The 13,261-nt window shown below is 40.4% G+C and overlaps 1 protein-coding gene across 1 annotated transcript; it reads right to left on the reverse strand.

Annotated features, from left to right (window-relative positions):
• Positions 1-1,564: 1,564 nt before the first annotated feature.
• Positions 1,565-3,878, reverse strand: LOC103697760 (thylakoid lumenal 17.9 kDa protein, chloroplast). Its single transcript, XM_008779683.6, has 4 exons — positions 3,526-3,878; positions 3,303-3,417; positions 3,135-3,204; positions 1,565-2,195 (listed from the first exon to the last, which is right to left on the reverse strand). Exons 1-4 carry the CDS (start codon positions 3,780-3,782, stop codon positions 1,975-1,977), a joined length of 663 nt encoding a protein of 220 aa, XP_008777905.5. The 5' UTR covers positions 3,783-3,878; the 3' UTR covers positions 1,565-1,974.
• Between the last annotated feature and the right edge of the window lie 9,383 nt (positions 3,879-13,261).

Below are 13,261 nucleotides of genomic sequence, written 5' to 3' on the forward strand. Positions count from 1 at the left end.
AATATCTTATTTGATAGTTTATTTTCATCAAAGGTAAGTTGCAGTGGAGCATGATCCGAGCAAGGGTTGGGAAGTGCTTTTCTTGATATGATAATGGATTCAAAGTGTCTTTCTTGGTAGAGAGAGCATTGATCTAACTTTGCCACAGCTGGTTTACTCTATGTAAAATCTCTACCTTGAAAGGTAACTCCACCGACTGCAGCCTTCTTATGCAGAAAATGAAGGCTATGGAAATTAAGCTTAATTGAGGATTACCTTTTCTGTCGTTCAACATGATAGCAGCAATAAGATCGCCTCTAATAATCCAAGGTTCTAGCATATTTCCTTCTCAAATCTATCACTCGGACCATTTAAGTTAGTAGAAATGGCTTGACCTGAACTATCAAAATCTGTGAATTCTAGCTGACAAAGATGATCAAGAATTTACACCCCTTCCTCAAATGAACAAAAACTATCAAAGTGAGGGTCTGACAATTTTATTTCCTGTAAACCGAGCATGCTGCAGTCTCTCACAGTTTTCCTTTTCACTGGATCATTCAGATATCTAATATTCCAAGTTAATAATAATGCCATTATATTGAATGCACCAGTTCATACAAAAAGAGTTGTTGCAGACTAGAGAGGTAAGTTTAATTGATAACATCAGAATCCAGTTAGAACCTTACTATTAGAATCAACACACATACACTGATCCTAAGTGTACAAAAACCATAAGGAGATATTCCTATGTAGGCATCCATAGGACGAACTTAAAAACAATGTTCGCCATGGAGGGGAGTTAAGCCTTCGTCTCTTTAGCTGCTTCATCCAAGCTACTCGAAAGCTATAGCTTCTTCCTTCTCTAGCTTTTCAGTGAGGCACTTCTGCACAGGGGGCACCTCCATTTCTCTATGCTTCAGCACAAATTTAGAGGGCTTGCATCCTACGAAGAAGAGGGTAATGTGGTTTCTGGCCTTGGACTCAACTTTTGCATGTGCCGAAGCTGAAAATTAGTATATGTAATATAATCTAGAGAGTGAAGTGGTACACAAATTCCCTTGTCTTCAGCTTTCTTTTGTTCCTCTTTTGCGTCCATTATCACATTGAAACCATCTGATTAAAGTCTCTTTGGTGATTGACCAGTCGATATAGATACATTCCGACACAAAAAGGTATCATGTTGGGGGTTTGTGTTGGATCTTTTGCACGAAAGAATGATTGATCTTCTTTCACGATATCGACCATTGGTTCATACCCTGCATAGATCTCAAAACACTCTACACTCTTTTATTCATCCATCTGCATGGATCTTGAAGCAACCATTGTGTGATCCAATGGTGCGAAGGAAGGGGAATTGTTCTTTCACGCGAATGTTACAATCCCCATCCTCATGTTGGTAGAGATAGGTGGCTTATTTTCTGTAGCATGCATATTCCGAAAGAGTTGATATTCGAAAGAATTATGTTACATTGAATAAACATAAAAACGATAGCAAGCAATTCTCCTAGAAATTAAGGCATGAGCACTATAATATCATGACTTCAAGTACTTTTTAATTTCTTCACTTTTCCTTCTGAGCAATACGTTTTTCTTTTTTTTTTAACTGTGATGTTTATTTGAAAAAATCCATTATTTCTAGCTAATAGTCATTGTAAACAGAGATTTTCACCACCTACTACCCCAGAAAAGGGTTTTGTTGAGAGATGTACATGGTTATGTGTTCATTAATGCAATGATCCCAGAGATGTGTTCCATAAAGTACTTGATTAACCTCTGTTGTGCTATCTTCTCTATACCAGCAAATCTACTAGGCTTAACTAATACACCAGAGAGAAGTTCACATACAAATACCAGTTTAGCATCATCACTTGATCATATATTAAAGAAGGTAATTTTTTTATAAAGCTTTTACTCAAGAAATCCAATATAGGTCAGTAAGTATGGACACATATATTATTACTGAAATCAATCACTCTTTTACAATAGCCGAATTGATTAGTCCATTGATTCAAAATTTGGAGCATACCAACCCAAATCTTCCATGATTCTACTCATCCTTTCCTTCTGTCCTTTGGAGTCACCAAAAGCTGTTGTGAATGGGTATATATATGTGACTTTTGTGGCCATAGATCTGTAGGCAACAACATCTGCTTTAACCAAAAATTCCATCACATCACGTCCAAATCCTCCATCAACCTCGGCCTGCAAATAGTGGCCTGATAATTGCACAATAATGGTAAGCTTGTTTCTTATTTATTACAAATGAAATCCATCTACCTTTTAACATCATTACACACCAAGCAATGTTCACCAGCAAAAAAAAAAAAAAAAGGATTCCCTGTGCTATGCATAAGCAGTTAACTTCGAAATCTTAAAAATGTAGTAGATCCGGGAATGAGGAAGAAGATAGTCAGGTAGAGGATATCATGCAATCAATATCATGACGCAATAAATATCGTAGTCATTTAATTTGTTATCCTTCAATGAAAACTAAACTACATATAGCTATTGCAAAATAACAATAAGAAATAACCAAGCATGGAACTTTCCTTGGAGACCTAAGCATGTAGCTTTCCTGAACCTCTCATACGAACACATATCAAACTTCTTTCTAATTCTATATATAAGCAAACAGAACCTGTAATTTGTCTCAACTTACTTGGGTCCAACTGTTACATGATTCATTCATTATAACAAACATGATAAGATAATAAGATAATAAGATTGTTGACCAGGCAAAGATGTTGAAACATAAATACAGAAATAAGTAAGATGAACATTAATGTGGCAACAATAATATTTTCAACAGTGGTCCTCCAAGATTCTAAATTGACCTATTTTATACTTATTCATAACATGCCATATGGTCAAATGTGTGCCTAACACCTGATCACTATAAACCCTTTGATGTAGTCTTCAGTATAATGCAAGATCAAATTCTGAAAATGATCTTCTAACCAACATAAAAAGCTTGTTTTCATATCCTCAATTCACGAACCATACAGACACCACTGGTAGTACAGAAAAACCAATGAATTAGCTAGTTACTTGGAATGTTTTGTTCTGCTGTCATGGACGCAAAGTTAGTTTTACTGGTCTGCGAAAAGTTTCTATCATAGAAAAACACAATCTTCATTTGATCTTTACTAAATTACCATTGGGAGTTTTCTCATCAACCTTGATCTCTGCATTCCTCTGTGTTTTCAGGATCGCATCTCGCAATTTCTGGAGCAAAACGGAGATGCAATATGTCGAAAGCTTTAAAACCCACAACACTCAATTTTCATAACTCACAGCATGCAAAAGAACTCAAACTTCTTCACCTGAACAGCACTCTCCGAGGAATTCTCAGGAATCACCCATGGGAAACCAAAAGATGATGACTTTGGATTCGTCGACAGACAACCAGGATTTGTGGATGGACATGGCCTAATTTTCCTGCATTAAGACACTAACTTCAGATAGATATCTTCCCAAAACTAATAAAAAAAAAGTTTCTGGTATGAGACAGTTTGGAAAAAAAGTAGAAGCTCTTGGTGGGGTTACCCATTCTCCAATCCAAGCTGCAAATTCTGAGATTGGGAGTAGGGAGTGGTGGAGGGGAGTAGAGAAGGCTGGGAACTGGGAGAAGGGATGGCTAGAGTGGCAATGGGTGAGCTTAATGTCATGGCAAGGGTGAGGGGAGCCAGAGAAGATAGAAGGAACCCTTTGATGGTTGAATTCTGGAAACTAGCCGTTGGAGTCTGATGCTTGGGGACAGTGTTGGAGGAACATGAAGAGAAGAGAATTTTAGTGATTGACATCCCTATGTTTTCTTTCTCCTTCCTCCTCCCTCTTTCTCCTGACTTATCCACTACTGGATGATGCTGAAACAAAATCTGTGTCCATTATTTGGACATGGGTCACGTTCACTCTCTATGTTGAAAAGGTCAAAGGCATCACCCAAAAACTGATATATACACTCGGAAAGTCTGATACTGTTCTCTCTCTCTCTCTCTACTAACTCATTTATACTTATATTACATATAAGGAGTGCAGCTACAGGTTACATTGGTGTTCTCTCTCTCTCTCTCTCTCTACTAACTCATTTATACTTATATTACATATAAGGAGTGCAGCTACAGGTTACATTGGTGCTCTCTCTCTCTCTCTCTCCTGCTCTAGGTTGCATTGGTGTTTAATGGTGCACCAATAGAATAATCATTCCAGCACTAAGCAAGTGCTAGTGAAATGCACAATGCCCACCAAAAAAAGTGCAATGATATCTAGTACAATCTAGGTCTAAGGAGGGAGCTAATTTTTTGCTATAGATCCACACCTAATGCATGCATTGAAAAAGTTAAGTGTGCATAGCCGTGGAAATTGCAGGCGAACTTGTATTAGTTATGGAGTTTCGATTTCGAGGCAGATGTAAAATGCACCAATGTGTATCAGAAGAAGCATACCATGTAAATTTGATGTATCCATGTTCACCTTTCGAAAATTTTACATAGGATCATTGAAAGGAGTGTAGTTGTTAGAGAATAAAGTGTACTTGTAATGGAACCACAATCTTGGATATACTAGGGCAAATATTGGCAAATTGGCTTTTCACCCTATGGTCTGGTTTGTCTTGTAAAGTAGGCAATGTATCTAAATGAATAGCTAATTTGATAAAGGTAACAAATTTAATAGTTGAAAGAGTTATAAGGAATTACATGTTAAAAAAAATTCGGATCAACTATTTCCTGCTTCAATTGCTGTTGTAATTTATCTAAGGGAAGGCAGCACGGACACAAGAAAAAAAATAGGTCGGTCGATTGCATCTTTCCACTTGTCCCCTGTTTGTAAAATGGAATTATTCATATGCAAAAGCACCTTGAACAAATTACTGAATGCATAAGATTCATTCATCATCTGCAAGTTTTTAGGATGTAGTAGGTAATATCCCACTTCAGACAAAGTGGAGATGACCAAATGACTCAGCATGCTTCTTTCTCTACTTCTTAACACATAAATCTGACATTAAACTTGCATGGCCTCCCACTCCAAATAGGCCTTCAGGACAATTCAAACAATCAAAATCAGATTTCCTTTTTGCCACTCGCAGGTAGGGATGAACTCATCTTCCAAACTCATAGACAGCCCAAAAGGCTTCCTATAATCAGAATCTAATCAGGGCTGCCGATAAATAAAATTTAGTCTTCGATATTGAACATCTCATCATGGGCAGATAATTTGACTATGAGCAAATTTGGTATCACCAAAGGAACAAAGCACCAATCGATGAAGCTTCAGATATCCCAAGTAACAGATTCCTACACCAATCAACACCAATGGAACAAACAGCCAAACCAATAGATAAGCTTCAAACACGAACAAGATACCGAGCCTTAAAAGCTCATGGTATGACCATGCCGATTTCCTCATCATGGTTAACTGAATAAATTATGTGCACAACAATTAGCATAACCAGCAAGCCTTATGCCATTCATTTGGGGTTGGCTCCACTGATCATTCTTCAACACTTTTTCTTTTGGGCTGGGGGGTTGAGTTTGGGGTGGTTTGGCCCACAAAGTATGCAACCCTGAATAAATTGCCATAGTAGATCCCTGACCTATTCAATATATCCACATTAATGGAACCACTCCCTCAACTGAAGCCACCTTTGCTCTTTCATCACAACAGGTCCATATCATTTCTCTCAATTCCCCATAATTTTGTTTGTGCCGATTCCTAAATTTCTCTATATTACTCTGTTGTTACTCATCAAGCTCATCTTTCTTGTCACTTACAAATCCACAAGGAAATAGATGGTTAGATTAGAACTTGTAAATAACATATGGCATATATCAAGCTGTAAAAGCTAGACTATTACTGCAAGTAAAGCTTTAACTACTTGTTCATGAACATGTAAAATTTGTGAAACGCAGTTGATGGGGGGTTGGAGGGAAGAATGAACTTTACCCATCCACCAAATAACCATGTTTTCTAACATTAAGAAAGAAACTTCAATTTTAGCCTACACATTACTTTGTTTCAGTTCAGATAATCCCCTTTACACTAATCTACTTGCATTATTTTAAATTCCCAAGCATGAAGAACATGTTAAAAATTGATCTAGTATCATCAGTCATCTCATGGATCCATAAACACAGCCCAAATATCTCAAGCATGAGATTGACAACTACTTCATCAACAAAAACTGTTTTGAGTTTCCCACTTCTCTTAAAAGATCTTGTCCATTCTTGGGTTACTAACCTCTTAATCTCTAATGGATCGACTACAAGGAGAGCTTAATATTTTAGGCTACTATTCTCTTCTAGGCCATACCATTGCAACCATTACTCTAATTTTTAATAAAACTCAAAAAATGATTGGCCAAGGCGGACCCAACGCACACCCATAAAGAATCGCAAGTACAATAGGGAGTGAGGGAACATCGTGCATGGCATGCATGGGGACTAATGAAGAAGACCTGGTCTAAGCTAGCTGCAGTTCTATTGGAAGACTTGGTCATCCAAGACCATTGCAGTTTTAATGAAAGAATTGATCCAGTCTGCTGGATAACGTTCACATTCTAACGTTCACATGCATGGAATAAGTCGAGTGTTTGTTAGCTATTATTTTGTTGTTTGTTAGCTATTATTTTGCATGCAGAGTCTTTATTCTAGGAAACTATGGTCGTAAGTTTAGGAGAGGTTGTTATCCATTGTCTATTTAAATTCTGCCGAATGCATGAATAAAGGCAAGCAAAATGTCTATCCAACTACTTGCGGTACATTCTCACCCGAAGAGAATACTATTACTTTCGCAATTGTAATTCAGCTTTGACTGGGACCTATTATTGGTATCAGAGCCGGGTTACAATGGCAACTAACAAGGAGAGGATCGAGAGATTAGAAGCAAGGCTTGGAGGACTTCAAGATGGCATCAACCGAATGGAGCTGGGAGTTGCTGACAAGCTACACCAACTTGAGGGGACCATCAACCGACTGTCTGAGGCTTTGTTTTCCAATTAAGGAAGGCTCCAGTAACATCAACAATGACCGAGATGGTCATTCTCGCACCAACAGGGAAGAAAATAGAGATGACACGGACGGAAGAAGGCAGATCTTCTCTTCAAAGATGGCCAAACCTGAGTTTCCAAGATACTCTGGCAATGACCCCACTGAGTGGTTCAACCGCGTAGAGCAATTATTTGAGTACCAAGGCTCTACTGAAGCACAAAAAGTCTCCTTGGCTTCGTTCCATCTGGAAGGCGAAGCCAACCAATGGTGGCAGTGGCTGCGCCGAGCATACAAGGAGGAAGGGCGAGTCGTGACCTGGACCATTTTTGAGGAAGAACTGTGGGCTTGATTCGGACCAACCGAATGTGAGGATTTTGATGAGGCACTTTCACAGGTCAAACAGATGGGCTCCTTGCGAGACTACCAGAAAGAGTTTGAGAGACTGGGCAACCGAGTGCATGGGTGGATGCAGAAGGCATTGGTGGGAACTTTCATGGGAGGTCTCAAGCCCGAAATAGCAGAAGGCATCCGGATGTTTAAGCCGAAATCATTGAAGGAGGCTATCAGCCTTGCCCGCATGCGAGACGACCAGCTCCTGCGCCAACGAAGATTTACACGGCCACCTCAACTCAGCCGACCGCAGCTGGACATTTCAACTCCAACGAGATCCACACCAGCATTCCCAGTGAAGCGCCTAACGTGGGAAGAAATGCAGAAAAGAAGAGCTCAAGGTCCTTGCTTTAATTGCAATGACAAGTTCACTGTGGGACACAGTGCAGAGGGCCGCAACTCTTACTACTTGAAGGAAGCACTAGTGCGGGCAACATTACGTGTGAAGAATTTACTGACGAGGTTGCAGAAGAGCCTATATCCGATATTCAGCCCGAACCAGAGATATCCTTGCATGCGTTGACTGGATGGTCCACCTCTAGAACAATGCGGGTTACGGCTAGAGTCGGGCATCATAAAGTGGTTGTGCTCATTGACAGCGGCTCTACCCATAATTTTATTAGTGAAAAGGTGGCTAGTTTGCTTCACTTACCTGTGGTTCCTACCGAGCCATTCACGGTGCGGGTTGCTAATGGAAATCGATTGCAGTGCCAGGGAAGATTTGAGAACGTGCATCGGGGTATCCCTTTTTCCCCTACCCTCTATTCTTTACCACTAACTGGTTTGGACTTAGTATTGGGTATACAGTGGCTAGAGCAATTGGGTTCGGTTGTTTGTAATTGGAAAAATATGACAATGGAATTCCAATGGGAGAATCAAGCTCGAAGATTACAAGAAACTGATGCGCAGCCCATTCAAGCTGCATCTCTGAAGGTGGTCTCTAAAGAGTTGAGACAAGGGAGTTCCATATTTGCAATTTGTCTGCAGTCACTCGAAGAAGTACCACGGAAAGATGTTCAACCGGATATGCAGCTCGTATTGGAGGCTTATGCTGACATTTTTCAAGAACCAACGCAGTTACCACCAAAGAGGGAGGTTGACCACTGCATCCCTCTTATAGAAGGCACATAGCCAATCAATGTGCGACCCTACAAGTATGCCTATTTTCAAAAAGCTGACATTGAAAAACAAGTTCAAGACATGTTAAAATTGGGGCTTATAAGATCAAGTATCAGTCCCTTTTCATCACCTGTCCTATTGGTTAAAAAGAAGGATGGTACATGGTGCTTTTGCACTAATTATCGGGCCCTTAATTCCGTTACTATCAAAGATCGATTTCCTATCCCAACGGTCGATGATATGCTAGATGAACTTCATGGCGCATCCTATTTTACAAAATTAGATTTAAGGGTCGGCTACCATCAGGTACGAGTACACCCATATGATATCCATAAAACTGCTTTTCGTACCCACAATGGTCATTATGAGTATTTAGTTATGCCCTTTGGTCTTTGCAATGCACCTTCTACTTTTCAGACCATTATGAATTCCATATTTCGCCCTTATCTGCGTAAATTTGTATTGATCTTTTTTGATGACATTTTAATTTATAGCCTCAATTGGACTATGCATCTTGAACATGTTCAACAAGCTTTTGAAATATTAAGGCATCACCAATTTTTTATTAAGATCAGCAAATGTGCCTTCGGTCAACAGGAGTTGGAATATTTGGGTCACATTGTTACTCCTTAAGGGGTAAAAGTAGACCAAGGCAAAATTAAGGCAATGCTAGATTGGCCTAGACCTACTAATATTTCAGAATTGCGTGGTTTCTTAGGTCTTACAGGCTACTACCGAAAATTTGTTCGTAATTATGGGATATTGGCGCGACCACTCACTAATCTGTTGAAGAAGGGGCAGTTCGGGTGGACAGATGAAGCTGAGACAGCATTCACTTTCCTCAAACAGGTTATAACTTCTACTCCTACTCTTGCTATGCCTAACTTTAATGAGCCATTTGTTATTGAATCTAATGCTTCAGGAGAGGGAATTGGCGCGGTTCTAACTCAACAAGGCAAACCAATTGCTTTCATGAGCCGGGCCCTGGGAGTTTCAAAACTATCGTGGTCCACATACGCCAAGGAGATGCTAGCCATCATTGAAGCCATATGAACTTGGCGACCATACCTGCTGGGTCGGAGGTTCTATATTCAGACGGATCAACGAAGCCTCAAGTATTTATTGGAGCAACGCACGGTCATACCAGAGCAACAGAAATGGGTGGCAAAGCTGCTGGGTTATGATTATGAAATACTTTATAAGCCGGGCCGAGAAAATGGTGCAGCAGATGCACTCTCACGAGTGGCAGGTGGCCCAATTATTAATGCATTGTCTTTTTTGTAGGCCCAATTATGGGATGATATTAAGGCCGCAGCTATGGGAGACGTGTACATGGAGAAAATTGGCAAGTTAGCTACTGAGAAACCAGGGGCTCCTTACACGTGGCGTGATGGGTTGATTTTATATAAAAACAGACTTTCCCAACAATTCTATTGGCCGTCGATATATCACACGGTGCACAACTATGTCTCCTCTTGTGATGTTTGTCAGCGGGCTAAGGCAGAAACGTTGTCACCAGCCAAGTATGGGATGACATCACTATAGATTTTATTGAAGATCTTTCCCCATCCAACGGCAAGGATACCATCTTAGTGGTGGTGGATCGCCTCAGTAAGTCTGCACATTTTTTAGCTTTGACTCATCCATTTACTGCAAAGACCGTGGCTGAAAAATTTGTGGAGGGAGTGGTTAAACTCCACGGTATGCCCAGATCTATCATAAGTGATCGCGACCCCATTTTTATTAGCAATTTTTGGCGCGAATTCTTCAAGTTATCAGGAACACAGGTGAAAATGAGTTCCGCCTACCACCCGCAGATGGAAGGACAGTCAGAAGTCGTAAATAGGTGTTTGGAACAATACCTTCGCTGCTTGGTCCATCAACAACCATGAAAATGGAATTCTCTTCTTCCATGGGCCGAATTTTGGTATAATACCGCCTATCACTCATCTACAGGAATGACCCCCTTCCAAGTTCTGTATGGTCGTGTCCGGACCCCCGCTTCGTTCCCGGCAGGCCGCCGCGACGGTCCTAGGATGCGGGTAGGCATAAGGCCACCAGCCACCGCGTAGAACCCTACTACCTATCAATCATCAATAAATCTTGAAAAATTTGGCATGATACATGCACAAAATGATCACTTTTCCTATAGTGACCTGTCAGGATTATCTCAATACATACAACAACACTACCTGTCAGAGCAGCAATCACATAATCTGTCACATAATGAACCTGGACAATATATATCAATACATCATCTCAGGCATATAACTCATCTGTATAAAAATCTGGTTTCCATTCCATCCATGGTCAAACCCATATCCACAACAGGATCTATGACTGTAACTATACACTATATACAATAGAAGGTTTATAATACACCAAAATGTATAAACCTTTATCTATTTTATACTGTACTATGGAGCGGCACAGCTAGCAGGCAACCACTAATCCTGCTCCTCTCTATACAATACCTGCCCTGCAATCAAAAACACCAAACTAGGGAGTGAGTATATGAATACTCAGTGAGTGGAGTAGAGAGTACTATGCACATGAGACAAGATATAATCATGGCTCGAGGTGAAATCTCAAGAGCATATGAGCAGTTGTCAAGAACAGGATACACATAACTCAACATAAGAAATAAGGAGTAAATCATCACAATCCCAATCAACTCATCTGGAGCATATATAGAATAATCAAATAAGTATGTATGATAACATGAATATGCTCAACAGGTCATAGTACTGAATCATATAAATCAGGTATCAATAGGCTGAATCATCAACAAGACAGCTATCGGGAGGTGGGTTTTATGCCCCAGACGAACCAGCAACAACTCCCTACTGTCACATGCATATGCAGGATAAGACACCATACCGATAATATAAATGCTAGACAGCTATCGGGAGGTGGGTTTTACGCCCCAGGCAAACCAGCAACAACTCCCTACTGTCACATGCATATGCAGGATAAGACACCATACTGATAATGTAAATGCTAGACAGCTGTCGGGAGGTGGGTTTTACGCCTCAGGCGAACCAGCAACAACTCCCCACTATCACATGCATATGCAGAATAAGACACCATACTGATAATATAAATGCTAGACAACTATCGGGAGGTGGGTTTTACGCCCCAGGCGAACCAGCAACAACTCCCTACTATCACATGCATATGCAGGATAAGACACCACACTGATCATGTAAATGCTGGCCAGTATCCAGAACAGAAATCCATCTCACATCTATATACTAAACGGCACCTCGCGGGAATTCTACATCCGCGGAAAGCCGTACTGCACCTCGCGGGGTCTTACTATGCCCGACGGCAAGCAGAATATAAGTCGTAGGACTGGCCGATCCTACGCCTAGGGCCGTGTCCCCCCTAGAAAGAGACTGGGCTCCGCCAACCCAGAAGGCTACTATGTGCACACAGGCCGATGTTCAACCCCATCGACTATAGGTGTCCTGTAGATACTGTCAAGCCATGCATGAAGGCCATAATGCACCCTCCTAGTACTCTACTAAAAAGGAGCATAATCAAGACTACCACTCACTCGACTCCGACCCAATCATAAACTAACATCAGGGTTGGGAGTGAGGGGTCAAGGGTGTGCAATGCAACTCAATATACCATGAGAAGGGCTCTACAAATCTTTGAAATAGAGAAAATGAAATCAATTTACAAAAGAAGTCATTTCACAATTCGGATCCAATTTAACTACTCATCTACCCCTCGTAATTCCTCTCAATGTTTCCTCAAATGCATGTACAGAATAATCAAGCATGGAGAACAAAACATAGAGGAATCTACTACAACAATTAATCAATAAGCTCCGTGGAATCAAGTCACACTTGGCAACATTTATGAAAATAAATAAGGAATGCGCTCATGGTGCAAAGTACAAACTCCCACTCACCTGTCAATCCGGCATAGCCCTGATACGCCTCCAAAAATTTACAGCAGGCAGTGGAAAACTTCTTCCTCTTATTTCCTAGCTTCTTTCCCAACTGATACATGCATTTACAATACATTTAGTTTTGTATCAAGTGCCATAATCTACGTGCCAATCATAAATATATGAAACTTTAATTGATTCAACTTCCCCGTTTCCTAAATCTTTTCTTCTCTTTCTCTTTTTCTTTTTTTATTAATTAACTTACCATTTATGTGTATTAGGAACTTCCTTGCATGAGTACTGTTGGGAATTGTATCCTAAATGTCAATCGTCAGCATATTGATGATTGAATATTGTAAATAAATTGACAAATTAATAAAGTATTATTTGGCATTATTCATCATTTCATCTTCAAATGAACTCTTATATGATGAAGTCCTTAGGACTTATGTTATGATAAAGGAGAATTTATCTTTGAGTCCTTAAACTTGTTCGCGACCAAATGATATGTTGTTACTAGGACGACAACATTATCGAGATTAGGTCGTTGTGTGACATATACGTTGGTTGTCCTCTTAACCAAGGAGTGTGGAGACATTGGTATGCCATACAGGTGAAGTGTAGGAGTACATTTCACTGAACGTGACCAATTCCGGAATGCTCTACTGTCGAGAGATATTCCGAGTGGATATGGGTATAAGTTTGGCCCTCTGACCTGAGACCGCAACCTGTGACTAGCAAGCAACTCACTGTACTTTGGTACCGGACTACCTGAATTTCTAATTCAGTGACGGAAGGTCACTGGGTGCAGTCAAGTACTTGCGTAGTCAGTTGTGAGTCAAGATGGAATTGACCCCTCCTGGAAACAGGAATAATGTCTTGT

Source organism: Phoenix dactylifera, chromosome 4 (genome assembly GCF_051530095.1).
Source record: "Phoenix dactylifera cultivar Ajwa chromosome 4, Ajwa_hap1_PhDact_Kaust_v1.1, whole genome shotgun sequence".
In the NCBI taxonomy this organism is placed as follows: Eukaryota; Viridiplantae; Streptophyta; class Magnoliopsida; order Arecales; family Arecaceae; genus Phoenix; species Phoenix dactylifera.